Here is an 18,911-nt window from a genome sequence, read left to right on the forward strand (position 1 = left end):
CGGTTCTGCTGTCCCATTCCGGAACTCCCCATCCCCACACCACTTCCGTGGGCCAGTCAGCACTGCCCGGTATTGGGACCGACCCCGGAGTCTGGAAAGAGGGTGGATATTAGGTTCAAATGCTCTGAATCTCAAAAAAGCAGAAAAAGGTTGATTGGAAGGTAGTGGGGTTGCCCTGAAATTCTCTGGCGGTGGAACGGGAAGGGATATGGGGACTCCTGGACATGAGCCCTTCTGTTGAGAGGATAGGCAGCTTCCTAAGCTAGATGCTGCCTCAGCAGTCCAGGGTAGCACAGGAACCCAGAACCCCAGTTCCTGGCTCTTGGTTCCCAGTGTGGTGTGGCCGTGCAGCACCAGGAGCGGGGGTTTGGAGGCAGAGGGCTTGGAGCTCAGACCCCATGTGGCCTTTCTGCTGTATGGCCTGGGCTGAGAAACTTCCCATGACAGTCCTCAGAGAACAAGAGCCACGATAGTATCCTAGATTTCCGCGTGCGTCTGATATGCCGAGCACCGTTCCGTGTGGCTCACATATATGAGCTCACTTAATCCCCGTGACAGCCTCATTGTACATCGTGGTCGCGTGAAGGATAGATCCAAGGACGCACTGGGCCAGGACGTTCCCAGTGCCGACTTGGGCGGCGGGGGTACGTGCGTTTTTCATGTGTTAGAATGAGAATCAGGGAAACCTTCTGTAAATCATCCGTGTGCGGCCGACTGCATGGGAAGTACGAGACTCCTGAGTCCACAGCCTTTTCCCCCACCTCTGCCATCTTTCTCTTGAACCAGGAAACCGAGCTCTCCGTTTATGGAAGGAAGCGATTCTGGTCAGTGGTTAGGGGCGCCCCTGTTGCAGTTGGCTTCCCTGGCAGAGCTCTGTTCTTAGTGAAGCACCTTTGAGAGGGAAAGACTCTAAGAGACAGATCCTTGGGTTTTTTGTCCATTGCTCAGGTTTCACCATTTGATTTGTAAATCCGTGTCTGGACATGACTTCATCCCCTTGGCTGGCGATGTTTGCACACGTAGCAGGGAGTCTGATTTGTGAGGAGGTCTCCCGCATGATGACCCTCCGACCAGACATCCTCCTGGAAACCCCGGGAGTTCTGTTTGGGGTTCAGTAGCGTGTGTGGCAACTATTGTCAGTTTTTCAATTCTGGTGAATGAGTTTGTTTTCTGGCTCCCCCTCCCTCAGGTCCCCCCCCGCCCCCGCCGGAGGTGTTCAGGGCCCACGGGGAGGCAGAGAAACTTCGGGTCCCGCTCACCCTTGCTCTTCCTGTTGCGCTTGTTGCCGGTGTCTAAGTCTTGGTGGCCTCTCTCCCCCGGGGTCAGGCTCTCTCATTACCTTTGGGGGATCCTCAAGGGGGTCTTCACTCTGGCCTCTTCTCTGGTTTTCCTGCAGATGGCACAGCGGAAGATACGAGACATCCTGGCCCAAGTTAAACAGCTGCACCAAAAGGGACAGAGTAACCAGGCCCAGGCACGGAGGAAGTGACCAGCCCCTCCCTGTCACATCGACTCAAGGACAACGGGCTGAAGTCGAGAGCACGTTCTCCCCAGCAGGCCTGAGAATGAGTGGGAATCAGGGACACTTGGGCTGGGATGTAGATCAGGTTTGCCCACTTGCTTGAGAAAAGACGTTCCAGTGAGGAACCCTGATCCCTTGGCCCCACACGCCCAACCAATTGGCCCAACATGCCCGCCCCTCAGGGTGTCACCATGGCGATTCTAGCTCAGGGTGCTTTTAAACGTGGATTGTTGAAGTAATTTCTCCAGGTCCCACCAAGAGGGTGGGTCAGACCCCAGTGGGAAGAGAAATAAAATTTCCTTCAGGTTTTTCAATCACTCAGAGGAGTGTTTCAATCAGCCTCAAAGGATGGTTTGCTTCTTGACCCTAAAATCCTTCCAGCCTTCTCCTACTTGGTCCGTTGATTAAAATACCTCTATTCTCATGCCCTGACATAGCCTGTTCCTGTATAGCCTTTTTCTATAGTCACACGGATTGTTTTATCTGTACTGCTACCAGAAAAAGTGGGAACCAGTGCACTGCTTTGCTTACGTTACTGATTCAAAGGAGAAGACACACCAGCATCTGTAGTCTAATTCCACTCCTTCCCTAACCAACCGATAGGAACAGCAAGGAATAAAGAATGGGGGGGGGGGAATCGATTAAAATATATAGTAATCCACGTTTAAAAGGAGTGCCCTTATGGCTGGTCTAGTCCAGATCACCGGGGTGAAAAATTGGCGTGATTAAAATTTTTTCCACTCGGTCGGGACGTCCCCACCAAGATTCCCTGCCCCATTCGTGTCCTTCTCCCCATCTAGGTGCACATGGGTGGTACGGAATGCTCAGCGGGATAGGGGCTGACCACTGTACTGTCCCTGATTCCCATCATTCTCAGGCAGATTTTATATTTTTTTAAAGTCTATTTTAATGATTGGATATGAGCACTGGGAAGGGGACATGACTCCCCTTGATAAAGTCTCAGTTCCATGGAGGACTTGAGTGGCCCCAAAGGCTGCCACTGTGCCCTCACTCCAGCCCATGTGCTCCTATAAGGGCTGGTTCCCAGAGGTAAGGGTTGTGGGGCACTCCCCCTCCACGGCACTGTTCCCTTGGTGGTGGTGGGATGTGGAACCCAACCCTGAGCTCCCAGTAAAGCTAAAGCCCATCATCTGGCATGTATTACGAATATTCAGTACATTGGAGAGTATTTGCTTCTGTTTTTATCCTAGAGGCCTATTTAACCGATGGCTTCTGCCTCTGTGAATCATTGGCACGACAAGAGTTGTGCCTGAGAACAGAATTCAAAATACCAGCAGCGTTATGCACAAAGGGTAAATAAGCTTAATTTATTAATTTACCAGGCTCAATAAGATCCCGTTGGAAGTTCAGCGCTTGTGGAAGACGGCAGCCATCAGTTAAATGAGGTTAGGCCTCCCCTCTGAATATACTGATTGTCAATGCATATTAGCCAGGTGGTGCACTTTAGCTACCTTGGACAATGCTATCAAGTGTGCTGGGAAGGGAGGAAGGCCTCTCTGCATGTGGAAGAGCCCATGCATGGCCTCCCCTCCTTCCAACACTGCAACCACGACAGTAGTAATCACGAGACAACCATGACACGTGGGCGGAGTCAGTCAGGTAATGCTGTGCGCGAAGTAAACTACCTCAAGGTATGAAGTTACCTCAGCAATTACTTTCCTTTTTGTTCCCCCACCTTTTTTTTTTAACCTTTTTTTTTCTTTGCGGCTTGCTGATATTTTATATAAAAAAAGAGCAAAGCAAAAGAGAAGCTGATAGTCTTGAATATTTTATTTTTTTAATGAAAAGAAAAAAACGAGAAAGTTATGTTTCATAATTTCTTACAACATGAGCCAGTGTAAGCCTTTAGGATCTCTCTATGGAGAACAGGCCCTGTGGAAAGGCAGTGGGGGCTGGCTCTTGGGGAGGAGGCTGGGGCTGAGTGAGCCCGGGGGGAGGCCCTGATCTAGGACTCCCAGATTCCTAAAAACCACTGTCCTCTCTCCTGGAAACTCCTTGCTTGCCAGGATCCAGAGACCTGGCCGAGCTGTGGGCCTCGGGGGACCAGACAACAAACCCCAGCAGCTGGCCCCTGGCGTCCGCCCCCCTTTTTCCCTTTTTGGTTAAAGGGCATCCCAGCCAATTTTCCCCACCAGTGGTGCTGTTGAGATATTTTAAAATACTGCCTCCGTTTTATCGAGGAGTGAAATAATAACTAAAAAAAATACCCGTTTAAAAAAAAAGCAAACTCTGTTTCTCTGTCTAGAAATATGGGAGCCAAGATTCCGTTGGTAGAAGAGACATAGCTGCTCTCACACCCTCAAGAGAGGTCCACCTGGTCTATCATTGCCATCTTTTTCTTTTTCCTTCTTTCTTTTTCTATTCCCCTCCCCCCCATTATTTTCATCTCAGTCCCATCTTGCTGTTCTTTTTGGTCTATGTCAACAGACCAAGGAGCAGACCGACTCTTGGATGACTGCCCCCCCCCACCAGTCTCCTCTGTCTTCTTTAGATTGATCTGATTGATTTTAATAGTGGACCCAAACTAAAGGAATTCTTAATTTAGGGTGGTGGGTTGCCAGGAGGGGTAGGAGGTATGGAAATGTGATTGGGGACAGGTTCTTGCCTCGCTCATGTCTTATCCCTTTGTCCCCGTGACATTCTTTTATAACCTCCAGAATGGTCTGTTCCAAAGAGAGGAGGACACAGGAGAGCATTTAGGGGTAATATCAGGCCAATGTAACCCGAGCTTCCCACCTGTCCTAACCACCAAAAAAAAAAAAAAAAAAAAAAAAGGGTCTCCCAACTTCCATCTCTGGCTCTCTGTGCTTTATCCCAAAATGAAGCAGATAACATTCAGACATCGGCCATTTGGTGATTTAAGGCAAATTTCCAGCAGCAAGCATGCTTTAAGATCTGGTTCAAACTATCAGCAGAAAAAACAAAAACAAAAACCACCCACAGTACCTGAAATGTGATTGTTGCAGTGTTCAGTTTCCTTGGGATCCTGCTCCCTTCACACCGGAAGCCCACGTCCTTTTCCTTTGGCTGATTCAGCTCCCAGAAGAGGTCAGGAAGTGTGACGAGGGACTGTCCAACAGGAGTTGAATTAGGCACAGCTCCACTCATCGCTGACGTTTGCCCAGTGGGAAGGTTGTGAAAGTTACCTACCAGAAGCAGAAGGAATATGGTTTGGTGGTTAAAGTTTAGGGGAGATAAAGGACCTGTCTTGGTGGGCCTGCCTTTGACCCCTAGGCTAGGTCTTGGGATGGTCCCCTGTCCTCCCCCCGCATCACCTCCATTTCCCCATCCTTGGCGAGATAAGTCAACGTGAAAAGCACTTGGGAGATTTGGATGATCTGAGAAAAGCGACTTTTAAAAAACCACTTCTTATACTCGAAGATTATATATATATATATATATATATATGTATGTGTGTGTGTGTGTGCGCTACATATATATTTTTAAGAAAGGACCATCTCTTGAGGATATATTTTTTAATTCTGTGGAACACACAAAAAAAAAACCAAAATGGTTTGATTCACTAACTTTGAACCTGCATCTGACAGTTACACCCCGATGGCTTTAATCCCCTCTAGGGTCTGGTTGCCTTTTGCGGTTTGGGTTTTGGACTTGGCTCCTCGGAGGGGCCTGGGTAGGAGAGAGCTGAGCGGAGGGACAGGGAATTTTCTCCCCTGCTGCCCTCTCCTGCCCACCCCCCCAGGTCCTTGTCAGTCTTTATTCCTTTCCCCGCGAGCTCTCCACTTGGGGGCGGGGGCAGTTGGGAGCTATTTTTAGGTATGCCTCACTCTTGGCAGCAAAGATCCCCTGTAAAACCCAGAGAACACTGGTGGGGGGGGGAACACTCCAGGTGGCTCTGTGTCCGTTTTCCTCTGTGCCAAAGACAGACAGAGGCTGAGAGGCCGCTTTTGAATCAAAGCAGTAGCCATCTTTCGACGTAGACTTGGGCTGTCTGGGAGGGGCTCCCGGAGACAGTGTGAGCTAAAGACGCGTCCCTTCCCTTCCGAGCCTCCTGGGGGACTTGGGGCCAGGACTTGCCAAGGGGTAGGGAGCTGAGAAAGGGGTCCATGGGCTCCTGGTTGCACTTTGGGGTAGGAGGGGAAGTTCGGGGCTCCTCCGTGTGGGACTGCTCTCTGTTCCCTGCCCCCGCTGCAGAGATGGCACGGCGAGTTCCCTTCAGGCCTGGCAGACTGGCAGCGAGGAGGGGCCTCAGTTAGCTCTCAAGGGTGCCTTCCCCTCCTCCCACCCCAGACATACCCTCTGCCAAACTGGGAACCAGCAGTGCGCTGTTAACTACCTCACAGAGCCCCGGAGGGACCGTCCGAGCTTCCGGTTCGCGGAGAAGCTGGCACCTCTTGTCCCCCGCTTCGTCCCACCTCCCAGCCAGGGGTGGGGGGAGAGCCTAGTGGCTTTGACATTCAAACCATGCAGCTGTTTTGCCTGTTGAAAACTGGTAGAAGGAAGACAGCACAGCCTAAGAAAAAGTAATCGCAGGAAGATGGAAGACAAATCCTCAGTGCCAGGGGACATAAAGCCATTTCCCTTCCGAACACTCGATGACTTAGATGCAGAACATTTCTCTTGTATTCAGACTTAGAGTAACACCAGCTGAAAGCTTCGGTTTCTTTCCTTTGGATACATAAGGCTTCTCTATCAGGGTCCAGGGCAGGGAGGAGGCCTGCTGACCGAAGGTGGAGGTAGAGGGTGAGGGCCAGATCCCAACCTTGACCCTTGGGCCCAGTGCACCTCCTTGGGGCACAGCCTGATGATGGCACCATTAGTAGGGTGCCTTAGTATAGTTGAATCCGGACTGACAAGACATGAAAGAATTGTGTTTTGTTTTGTTTTGTTGTTTTTTTTTCTGAAATGAACTAGCAGGAAGCTCCTCCGGAGCACGAGTTTTGAGTAACCACAGGTGATGGACGCTACGAGTAGAAATGGATTAACTACCTCAATCCTTAACAGTAAGATTGGAACCAAGGGCGGGGACTCGTGCATGGGGGTATGAATCCCAGCCAGGAGAAGTGAGTTGAGAGGCTTGTGCCACGAAAGGTTTGTTCTGGAGGGACAGGCAGGCCTGCCAGGATTCCCCCCGTTCCTGTCAACGGGGCTGGGAGGTCTGGCAATGAGGTGCCCCCCTTTCTGCCTTACTTGCTCTGTCTTGTTAGACCAGAGAGGCCAGCTGGACGTGATGTAGGGGCTTAGGCCTGGAGCCCATCACTCAGCCCTCCAGTCAGGAGGCCTGGGAAAGCAGAGCTCAGACCTCTTCAGGCTTTTTCTGAGAGGTTCTGCCTCCACTGTACCCCCTTCTCCGTCGTCACGGGGACGGTTGGCTCTGGAAGAGGCGGTGCAGGATCCTTTGTCCTGAGAGAGTCCAAGGCCCCCCTGCCCTCTGGTCGCTCAGGCGTCTTTGTAGTTGGGGAGCCCACCGGGCGGTCCCAGCCCCTCCCCACCCTCTAATGGACCTCCTCATAGAAGCCCCGTTTCACTTTTGTTTTATCTACCTCTTAGCAAGACAATAGAAATTAGGTAGTGGCAACTCCACTTGCTTAGGTTAGGGGGGGAAAAAGATTTCTTTTTCCAAAGGAAAAAAAAAATATTACCTTAAAAATACTTTCCAAAAAATTGTAAAAAACCAAAAAAAAATTTTAAAAATTAAAAAAAAAAAAAAAGAGGGAGACATTTTCCAGTGACCACTGGATTGTTTTAATCCCCCAAACTTTTCTCTTTTTTTCCCCCGTAAATAAGTTTCACTCTGGTGAGTTTCTCCACTTGCTTAAGATAACGTGCTAATCTAACAGGTACAGCTTTCACAGAGCCCCCTGGCTTGCGGTCTCCCCCATTACTCCTCCCCCACCTCCCTTGGTGAGTCTACCTGTGCTCACCCCAAGACCCTCCCAGCCAGGTGACTTCAGCCCTCCCTCCCCAGCCAAGAATACAGACTTTGTGTGTGTTGGGGTGCTTCTCGACTCACCGTTTCCCCGCTGTGGGGGTTGGGGGGGGTGCTTGTAACACTTGTAACGCTTCTGTGTAAATTTTATGTAACCCACTGCCGTGTAAAGCTGTTCAAAATGAATTTCAGCAGATGACGAGTTAGCGCAATGAATGAACATCCTCTCCCACCACTTGGAGTCTCCCCTTTCTCCAGCATCTTCGCCCAGGTCCCGGAAACCAGACTAAGAGGAGCTCCCTCCCACGAGGCAAAGTGCGTGGGTATCCCGTCATGAGACGTCACTCACTCGGGAGAGTGGAAGATGTTTTTTATGGCCGAGAATCCCGGTCGGGGCCAGAGGGGGCTCCTGCATGTGACTGCTCGCCTGGTCTGTAATTGCGGCCACTTCGAATATTGTACTTGGCTGGGCACCTGCCAGCCATCACCGCCGGATTCTGGTTGTACCCTTCCCCCGCCCCACCCCCTCCGCGTTCTTTGCTCTGCCCCCGTGTGGTGGGCCGCTGGCTCAGACTTGGCGAATTTGTGCTTTTGCTGGGTGAGCGCCCCAGCTTTACCCGCGAAGTGTGTTTCAGCTACATACCACTTCATTCTGCTGTTTCAATTCCAAAATAAAAGGAAACTTTTATTGAAAGCTGTGTGCGCATGCGCGCGTGTGTTGTGTGTCTCCCGGGTGGACTTTCGGGGGTCGGGTGGCTGCGGTGTTCAGACCTTCGCCGGCTGACTTCAGTGTGAGGCCTGGTTCGCAGGCACCAGAGTTGCTCAAATACAAGCTAGGCGTTTTTCTTCAATTAGCCAACAGCCAACAGGAGTGGCTTTGAGATGGTCCCTTGCTGTTCAGTTCCTTTGCAGGCTGGAATAAGGCCTCCACTGTGAAAAACTGCTGCGAAATCCCAGTGCAGAGCAGCCACGGTTGGACGTGGGGGAGAGGTGTTGTCCTTCCTGACACCTGCCCTGAAAAAAACGAAGCAAATGGCTTCTTCCTACCACTGTGATCCTTCCCTGCCAAGTCGGTGAGCAGATAACCTCTGGGACGCAGCCTACTCTCCTCTCCCGATTTCTTGGTCCAGCCCTTTCCCCTCTGACATGTTTTTCAAAGACCACATGGTGGTCCTGGGCAACACCATGCTTGAAGAAACGTTCTAGGTTATCTGTTGAGTAAATAGATGGGTCTAGCACCCCTTACTGTCTTGGGAAGTCTTGTGTAAACAGGACACGGGAAGAATGGCCCGTCGTCCCGTCTGCCCTGGGTCTTGATCAGATCAGTGAAGCCTTCCTTTGCTTCCACCGGACATAGTGGGGAGTATGTGCTAAGAATAGTTACACCAGTCTCTGTCTTTCCTCCTTCCACTCTTTAACCTCCTCTCCTGCCACATCTTTTGTCTTTTTCCCTACTTAACCCAACTTTTTAAAAAAGATTTTATTTCTTTACTTGACGGGAGAGAGAGAGAGAGCACAAGTAGGCAGAAGGAGAGGAAGAAGCAGTCTCTCTGCTGAGCAGAGAGCCCGAAACGGGGCTCCATCCCAGGACTCCGGGATCATGACCTGAGCCGGAGGCAGCCGCTTAACCGACTGAGCCATGCAGGTGCCGCTACTTAGCGCAATCTTGTTTGAGATAGCTTTAATGTGGGTCTCGGGGTAAAGCCTTTAGGCTACCTTCAGTGCTGCTGTTACTGCGTCTTCCCAAATAACGGGGTACATGCTGGGACAGGATTTCCCAGTCTTGGTGGAAGCTTTATACAGCAGATGAATATTTATTTGTTCCCTGCCTTGTTTCAAAAGTCATGAAGGTGGTTTACACGTGGGAATGAAACCCTGTGATATGGTCAGTGTCGAGTTAAATTTTGTGCTTCTTACCTACACCGAAGGCATAAAAGACCTTACGTGATGGAATGTTTAACCCTCACAACAACCCTAAAACGAATGTGACTCCCATTTTATAGAGAGGTTAAAGCCACAAAATGTGTGATCCTAGAACTTGTGCTTTTAGCAATACAGCTAACCAGTTACCATCTCTGCAAGAGAAATCTTCACTGCAGCCTACGAAACAAGATGCAAGCTGTTTCCACGGACAGTTGGCCAGAACACCCTTGTTCTGCTTTTCACCATCCATGTAAGTAATTGACGGTAAATTCACAAGCAGCTCTTGGTATCTCTGCTGGTCAGCTCAGAACTGGCTTTGGCCTTGGCTTGTCATGTGTGGGTGAGCTTAACAAATTTTGGTGCCCCGTGTGGGGACCGTAAAGGTACAGTGCCCTTATCATATGCGTGCCCCAGGATCTGGTAGTGCAGCCCTCACCTGAATAGTGGGCCAGAGGCAGGCATCCTACCTATTTGGAAACTGTGAGGGTCATGGGTCAGGTTAGCATATAGAATTTTCTGGAACCTCATAGTTGATGCTGCCTGTTGATAGACGTTTGGAGGTCAAGTGGCTAGAGGTAAGATTGGTGACTTCAGGTGTTAAAAGTGAGTTTGAGGGGCACCTGGGTAGCCCAGCCGGTTTAGGATTTGACTCTTGGTTTCGCCTCAGGTTGTGATCTCAGGGTTATGGGATTGAACCCTGAGTTGGGATCCGTGCTCAGTGTAGAGTCTGATTGAGATTCTCTCTCTCCTTCTACCCTTCCTCCTGCTCTCTTTCTCTCTCTCTTTAAATAAATAAATAAATAAAATCTTAAAAAAAGAAGTGAGTTTGAGGCTGCATTGACGGCCATTTAAAACCAAAACTCAGTTTAAAGCTGTGCTTACTGGTGTAAGTTGCTCCCCTTCCGTCCAGCTACTACACAGACCTCCTGTAGTGCCTTTGCTAAAACTCCTTGGTTTGTGTTTCTGTATTTAAAAAAAAAGAAAAAGAAAAAGAAAGGCACCTAATAGAGTTTGGGCAAAAACCTTGCAAGGAAGCCGTGGGCAGGATGGGGGTAGGGGGACTGCTGGTGCAGGAGATAAAGATGAAGTAACTTGGCAATTTCTTTTACGAACTGTTGTAATTGGCATTGAAATATTTTACGTGCTTGAATTGTGAGTGTGTACAAAGTGCTAGAAAATTCCTCTAGGGTCCACAGCTTTTGGTCTGTGATGATACCTTTTTTTTAAATCTCTGCGTTGGAAGGTTTTTAATTTTTTTCATTTTACGTTATATATGTTTATCTATAAAAAGCACACATAATTATGCAATCTTTATTTTTCATCGAGCATTATGTTAATTTCAGGTGTCTCATTCATACAGCGGATCAATACTTGTGCACACACGGCAAAGCAATCTCCACGATACGTCTAGTTACCCTTCCTCACCACCCAATTGACCTGAGACCCCTTTCCGCCTGCCCCCGACCTCCTTCCTCTCTGATAAACGCCAGTCTGTTCTGTGTCTGTGCATTTTGTTTCTTTGTTTGCTTTGTTTTTTGGATTCCACATACAAGTGAAATCATACAGTATGTGTCTTTCTCTGTCTGACTTATTTCACTTAGCATAATATCATCACGGTCTGTCCATGTTGTCACAAAAGGCAAGATCTCATTCTTTTTTTTATGGCAGCATAATATTCCATTATATCTAGAGACCACATCTTTATCCATTCCTCCATCAATGAACATGTTGGTTGCTTGCTTCCTTATCTTGGCTAGTGTAAATAAGGTTGCAATGAACATACGGGTGCATGGGTCTTTTTGAGTTAGCATTTTCATTTTCTTTGGGTAAACACCCAGAAGTGGAATTGGAATTGCTGGGTCATATGATAGATCTATTTTTAATTTTTGGAGGAAACGTCACATTGTTTTCCACAGTGACAGCCCCAGTTTACGTTTCCACCAGCAGCGTGTGAGGGTTCCTCTTTCTCCACATCCTCCCCATCACTTGTTTTTTCTTGTCTTTATAATGATGTCTTGTTGTTTGGCAAGTTAAAGATCTCATTCTTAGTGGCCTTGGCTGCCTGCCAGTGGGAGAAACCACAACCAATAAGCCCCGACAAGACCCAGAGCGGGCTTGCCAAGTAGAGTGTCTTGAAACAATGAATTTCTCTGACAGCCAAGGAAAACTGCTGTGTTTTAACAAAGTAAAAAATTCTATGTTCCTAATTCAGAATTTGTAACTCTTTTTTAAAAAGATTTTATTTATTTATTTGCTTATTTATTTATTTAACAGCAGGGGGATGGGGAAGAGAGCATGAGCAGGGGGAGCGGCAGAGATGGAGCAGAGAGCAGAAAGCCTGACGTAGGACTCGATCCCACAACCCTGGGATCACGACCTGAGCCGAAGGCAGATGCTTAACCGACTGAACCACCCAGGTGCCCCAAAACTTGTAACTCTTGACAAGAGTTCATCAGAGCTGGCCCTATTCATCTTGCCGTAAAAGAGGCTACATGAGTTTCCTCTGGCTGCTAAAACAATTGTCCCAAAGCTGGTGGCTTAAAGCAACAGTTCCGGGGGCCAGAAGTCTGAAATCAAGGTGTCAGCAGCTCAGTTCCTTCTAGAGGCCCCTCGACCTACACCTCTCTTCTAGCTTTTGGTGGCTGACAGCGGTCCTTGGCCTTCCTTAGCTTGCAGACAAGTCAAGGCAATCTCTGCCTCCGTGTTCACGTGCTCTTCTCTGTGTCTCTTTTTCCATTTTGCCGTCTCCAGTGAAGACCGTTGTTACTGGAACTTCCTCATCCAGGATGGTCTCATCTTGAGATCCTCTCAGACAACTGCGAAGACTGCTGATTTCAAATAAGGTCACATTCTAAAGTCCAGGGTAGGGGTATTTTTGGGGAATTGCCATTCAACCTGTACAGAGGCCCTACTATGTCGGGCTTGGCCCACCTGCCCCTGACAAGTTGGTCATAATGGATTTTTTTTTTTTTTAAAGATTTTTTATTTATTTATTTGACAGAGAGAGAGCACAAGCAGGCAGAGAGGCAGGCAGAGAGAGAGGAGGAAGCAGGCTCCCTGCTGAGCAGAGAGCCCGATGTGGGGCTCGATCCCAGGACCCTGAGATCATGACCTGAGCCGAAGGCAGCGGCTTAACCCACTGAGCCACCCAGGCGCCCCGGTCATAATGGATTTTAACACCGCTTCTTCTGGAGGTTGATGAGAACATGGTGCCCTTTTGGAAGAAGATCGGTGTGACCCTGTGGCTGCAGTTTAGGATGCTGGGATGGTAGTGACCCTGGTTGCTAAAGCATCTGGGGGACAAGTGGTACTCGGCTGTTGCCTCAAGACCCCAGTCTTTTGCGTTGGTGGCTAGAGTTACGGAGGAAGGAAAGGATTCTGTAAAGCTAAGAAAAACAGCATGGTGGTTATTCACCCTTTTGTACCACTGGGAGAGCAAAACTTCCCTCCCACTTGTGGCTGTGACCGCAGGAGAAACTCCCTGGGGGTCAAGGACAGTCATTTGCGCAGATATGTACTAAGGTCTGCTCTTACAGTGAGTGGGGAAGGAGGAACACTGGGGAGGGTTTTGGGCAAAAACTGAATGTCTTCATCCACCTGGACTGCTGTAACAATATCATAGACTGTGAGGCTCATAAACCACATAGATTTATTATTCACAGTCCTGGAGGCTGGGAAGTCCCAGATCAAGTCACCTGCAGATTTGGTGTCTGGTGAAAGCCAGCTTCCTGGTGCGGGGATACCCGTCTTCCAGATGTCCTCACGTGGTAGGAGGGTGAGGGAGCTCTCTTGGATCTCTTAGAAGGGTGCTGATCTCCAGTGAGTCTTTTTCTTTTTTTTTTTTTTTAAGATTTTATTTGTTTGTCAGAGAGAGGGGGAGAGAGAGCAAGCACAGGCAGACAGAATGGCAGGCAGAGGCAGAGGGAGAAGCAGGCTCCCCGCCGAGCAAGGAGCCCCATGTGGGACTCGATCCCAGGACGCTGGGATCATGACCCGAGCGGAAGGCAGCTGCTTAACCAACTGAGCCACCCAGGCGTCCCTCCAGTGAGTCTTTACCTCAACAGTGAAATAATGGCCTGCCCAAGAGGAGCTCTCTGCTAAGTACCCATGGGCAATGATAAGGGAAGCTATAACTTCCCTTAGAGTCACTGTAACTTCAGCCTGGATTTATAATGGAAACCATAAGTGCCCAGATGATAAGATAGTCATTCAGGGTCAGGGTGACTGGTTTGTTCAATTGGCACCAATTGTCAGGGACCATTAAATCCAGAAATCTTCATCTACTGGACAACCAATTCCCTCAAAATAGAAGCCCAGATACAGGTCGAAGTAAAGACCCTTCAGGCTAAAGAGGAGAAAAAGAAACAAATTGAAGGTCTAGGCTGGAGGGCAACGTGGACCTGACATTTATGCCAAGAAGTTCCCAAAGAGGAGATTGATAGTTTTTCCATGAGAGAAATTCACTATCAGGCCATGAGAAGGCCACAGAATTTAAAGATCTGGGCTGTAGGGGTGCACGGCTGGCTCGGTTGGTAGAGCACGCAACTCTTGTGCTTGGGCTTGTGAGTTTGAGCCCCGTGTTGGGTAGAGAGATTACCTAAAAAGAAAATCTTAAAGAAATATATGAATTAGAAGAAGATCTGGCCTGTTGCAGGCAAAGACACCCGGCCAACTTTGGCATTAACTGTGGACGAACAGGAGGACCAAGTGGGCTAAGAACCACTATGAAGGTCTGTGTTGTTCAGGTTGGAGTTGTTCCAATGCATTCACACCACCCCTCAACCCAGATGTTACCCCCTTTAATAACAAAGAGGACTGGACTAGGGTGGGGCCCCAGGGTAGCTCAATCGAGCATCCAACTCTTGATCTCAACTCAGGTCTTGATCTCAGGGTTGTGAGTTCAGGCCCCACATTGGGCTCCCCACTGGGCAAGGAGCCTACTTAAAAACAAAAAGGGAAACACAGGAGTAGGGCACAAGCCAAGGTCCCTTCTTCCCTAAGGAGGGCTGGAGGCCGTCTGCACTGGTCAAGGTGTTCTGGGGACTTGATGGCAACAAAGGTTACCAAACCTTTTCCAAGTTTTTGGACGATGATCTGGGATAATTTCTTTATCTCAAATTCAGCTGGTTAGGAACTTTATTTATTTTTACAAAGATTTTATTTATTTGACAAAGAGAGATCACAAGTAGGCAGAGGGGCAGGCAGAGAGAGAGGAAGGGAAGCAGGCTCCCCACTGAGCAGACAGCCCCACGAGGGACTTGATCCCAGAACCCTGGGATCATGACCTGAGCCGAAGGCAGAGGCTTTAACCCACTGAGCCAACCAGGCGCCCCAGGTTAGGAACTTTAATTCCATCTGGCTCTCTAATTCCCCTTATCAGGTAACATAACTATTCACAGGTTCCTGGGATTCGGACTTCAGTACCTCTGGGCATCCAAATTATTTGCCTCCCAGAGATGTGTTTTCAGAGAGGCACTCCATGTCCATCTGCACGGGACGTGGGTGCCATACCAGTCAAGGATGCTTAGATGGACTCGTCGCATTTTTTGATTTCCTGAGCACATCTTTGGAGCAAAAAGTGCCCAGCAGTGGGCAGCATCTGGGGCCCTTTCAAGCTGGCATCCTCCCCAGGCAACAGGTGCCTCTGCAGGATGGCCTGGGCTCCTAAACAAGGAAGAGATGGCAGGGATAACCAGCTGGACAGCTGAGGCTCAGCTTCCAGCAGAACAAACTACAGACAGTTCAGTCTCTGAATGTGGCAATTCCTGAGCAAGGACCTCCCATTAAAATATGCTGTTTAGGGGCGCCTGGGTGGCTCAGTGGGTTAAAGCCTTTGCCTTCAGCTCAGGTCATGGTCTCAAGGTCCTGAGATCAAGCCCCACATCGGGCTCTCTGCTCAGTGGGGAGCCTGTTTCCCCTTCTCTCTCTGCCTGCCTCTTTGCCTACTTGTGATCTCTCTCTGTCAAAATAAATAAATAAAATTTAAAAAGAAAGAAAGGAAGAAAGAAAGACACTGCTGAGCTGCCTAAGGATGAGGCTGGGTGTGTGGTGTGGGCCATACACAGGATGGCAGACAGGGTGACCATCTGGCTGTAGAGGCAGGACATAGAGTCATGTGCTGTGGAAGGAGGGGAAGGACCCTGCCTGCTGGAGAGAGAAAATCTTAGACTTCAGGAGGTTAGCTAAGGAGGCTATGTCAGGTGATGTGGCAAAGCAGAGTCTGCAAGACTTGTGGGACTGAGTGGGCCACCCTACTATTTCTAACCCCACCAAGTAACGTTGGTGGAGAGCCCCACGTCTGCCTGAATGAGGACAGCCCGTGGTGGGGTCCTGACAAGTCAATGGGCAAGGGCAGATAGACAGGGAGCATTGAGTGGATGGTCCTACAGGAGGCTGGGAAGAACAAAGAAGTAGCAGGGCTGTGAGCAATGGGGTTTCCAGATGGATCTACCCTTGGTGAGCCTCAGGAAGGGAAAACAAGATGATACAGCAAATCTGGGGGGAAGTTGAGAGTGGGGGACAAGACGGGAAAACTGGTCAAGGCTGGAAACCCAATCTAGAGAAGGCAGGAAAGAGAGGGGACTTGAGAAGGGTTTCCATATAGTCTCCAGGAATAAGGGTCTTGCCCAGAGGGTCTTCATCTTCTGGACATCATCTGGGGAGGAGACCATACATTCACGGGTGAATACAGAACTCTTCTACTTTCTCTTCTCTCCTCTTTGCCCTGATGGGATTTTGTGGCTGGTTTGCTACTTGAGTCTAAAGCCAATTTTTTTTCAGATTTTTAAAAAGATTTTATTTATTTATTTGACAGACAAAGATCACCAGTAGGCAGAGAGGCAGGCAGAGAGAGAGAGGAGGAAGCAGACTCCCTGCTGAGCAGAGAGCCCAATGCAGGGCTTGATCCCAAGACCCTGAGACCATGACCTGAGCCGAAGGCAGAGGCTTAACCCACTGAGCAACCCAGGCACCCTTTTTTTCAGATTTTATTTATTTATTTAGAGGGGGAGGGGCAGAGGAGGAGAGAGAATCTCAAGCCAACTCCATGCTGGGCACGGGGCCTGATGCAGGGCTTGAGCCCATGACCACGAGATCACAACCTGAGCTGAAACCAAGTCAGACACTTAACTGACTGAGCCACCCAGGTGCTCCTAAAGCCAAAATTCTAACCCAGTGTCAAGCCAACTCTTAAAACGAGGGTCCAGAAACTGTCTACGCAGCAGTTTGCCAGGCACTTCTGACCTGTGAGGACATCCCCCAGGCTTCTCCCTGAGATAGAACCCAGACCCAGCCTAAGAGAAAGAGTCTCGGCACCAAGAAGAGGGAAGAAACTTTCTGGCTGCAGTGTTCCAACAGGAGAGTGAAACCTTCCTAGGGACAGTCAGAGCTGGGGGTTTTGCCCCCAGGGTAAGGGGGGCGGTGGGGGCAGATTCCACGCTGTTGACCTGCTAGAGGAGTTAGTACGGGGCAGGTTCCTGAGCAAAGGACTTAGTTTAGGATAATCATGTTCTGTTGCCAGCCCCATTTTCCCCATGTCCCATAACCAGAAGCTATGCTTGTGTCCAGCTTAGGAAAAATCAGCACCTGCCTAATTTTCCGCCACCTGAATTCCTGGGGTCAAGATCAGCTCTGCTTTCCCTGTCAGCTCAGCCTTGACCTCTGTTCCTCTGACCATGATCCTCTGACTACCGGGCACTGACCCTGGGTTTGTAATCACAGGCAGAGTGTGGGAGCCCGACATACAGACCTGACCTCAGATCCAGGAAAATGACTGTTCACTCATCTACAGGATAGGGGTATTAATACTTAAGTACCAGGATTGCTTTGATAATTAAGAACCCAAACACCATGTTTAGTCCACACTAAGATAACATTAGTTGTTACATGCATCGTTGTTTCCTATATTATCATGAAAGGAAAAATGCCATCATTGCTGCTTTTTGGCTTTTTTGTGGGGGCGGTAACACTATTGAAATATGGTGTTCTCATTTCATACCACATGGCCTTATCATTTCATACCATGAAATTCACCCATTTGAAATGTGTAATCCCATGGTTTTTGTATATTCAGAGTTGAGAGTCTATCATGACAACCTAATTTTAAGACATTTTCATCCCTCCCCACAAAGAAACCCCATTAGTGGGCGCCTGGGTGGCTCAGTTGTTAAGTGTCTGCCTCTGGCTCAGGTCAAGATCCCAGGGTCCCATGATGGAGCACAGGATTGGGCTCCCCGCCTGCAGGAAGACTGCTTCTCCCTCTCCCCCTCCCTCCTGCTTATATTCGCTCCCTCCCTGTCTCTCTCTGTGTGTCAAATAAATAAATAAAATCTTAAAAAAAAGAAAAGAAAAGAAAAGAAACCCCATTAGTGGTCACTCCCCATTGCCCCCTTCCTCCAGCCCCTGGTAACCATTAATTTTCTTCCTGTCTCCATAGATTTGCCTGTTCTGGACATTCCATATAAATGGAATCATACCTTACACGGCCTTTGGTAACTGGCTTCTCTCACTTAGCATCGTGTTTTTAAGGTTTGCTCATGTTGTAGATAAACCAGCACAGGCAAACCTCGTTTTATTGCACTTTGTAGATATCACATTTTAAAATATATTTATTTATTTGAGAGAGAGAGAGAGAGAGAGAGAGAAATCATGAGCAGGGGGAGGAGTAGAGGGAGAGAGAATCCTTAAGGAGACTCCCTGCTGAGTGCAGAGTCTTACTAGGGGCTTGATCCCAGGACCCTGAGCTCATGACTGAGCTGAAATCAAGAGCCACACATTTAACCTACTGAGCCCCCAGGTGCTCCTTAGACGTCAGATGTTCACACTGAAGGCTTGTGGCAACCCTGGATTGAGCAAGTCAATGGTGCCATTTTCCCAACAGCTTTTGCTCACTTTGTGTTTCTGTGTCACTTTTTTCTAATTCTTGCCAGGTTTCAAACTTTTGGGTTAGTACATTTGTTATGGTGATATGTGATCAGTGATCCTGGATGATCCTCTTGTACGTGTTTTGGGGCGTCATGAACTTTACCCACATAAGACGGCAAACTTAACCGTAAACGCTGTGTGTCTTCTGGCTGCTCTGCCAATCAGCTGGTCCCCATCTCTCTCCCTCTCTTCGGGCCTCCCTAGTCCCTCAGACACAACAATATTGAAATCAGGCCAATTAAAAAAACCCTACATGGCCTCTCAGTGTTTAAGCGAAAGGCAGAGTCTCCTCTCTCTCACTTGAAATCAAAACGCTAGAAATGACAAAGCTTAGCAAGGAAGCCATGTCAAAAGCTGAGACCGGATGAAAGCCAGGTGCCTCATGCCAGTCAGCCAAGCTGTGAACGCAAAGGAAAAGCTCTTGAAGGAAATTAAAAGTGCTACTCCAGTGCACACAGGCATAAAGACTGAAACAACCTTATTGCTGATATGGAAAGAGTGTTAGCAATCTGGAGAGAAGATCAAACCAGCCATGACAGTCCCTTAAGCCTAAGCCAAATCCAGAGCGAGGTCCTAAATGCCTTCAGTTCCATGACGGCTGAGAGAGGCGAGGAAGCTTCAGAAGACGAACAG

General features: G+C 48.9%; 1 protein-coding gene across 2 annotated transcripts in view; it reads left to right on the forward strand.

Moving 5' to 3' along the window:
* Positions 1-8,127, forward strand: part of IGF2BP1 (insulin like growth factor 2 mRNA binding protein 1) — a 48,622-nt gene extending 40,495 nt beyond the window's left edge. For both annotated transcript variants that reach the window (XM_047708901.1, XM_047708900.1), the window contains exon 15: positions 1,397-8,127. In XM_047708901.1, the coding sequence (XP_047564857.1) occupies positions 1,397-1,489 (93 nt within the window). In that variant the 3' untranslated portion in view covers positions 1,490-8,127. The remainder of the gene's footprint in view (positions 1-1,396) is intronic.
* The last annotated feature ends 10,784 nt before the right edge of the window (positions 8,128-18,911 follow it).

The sequence above is a fragment of the Lutra lutra genome, chromosome 16, assembly GCF_902655055.1.
Source record: "Lutra lutra chromosome 16, mLutLut1.2, whole genome shotgun sequence".
In the NCBI taxonomy this organism is placed as follows: domain Eukaryota; kingdom Metazoa; phylum Chordata; class Mammalia; order Carnivora; family Mustelidae; genus Lutra; species Lutra lutra.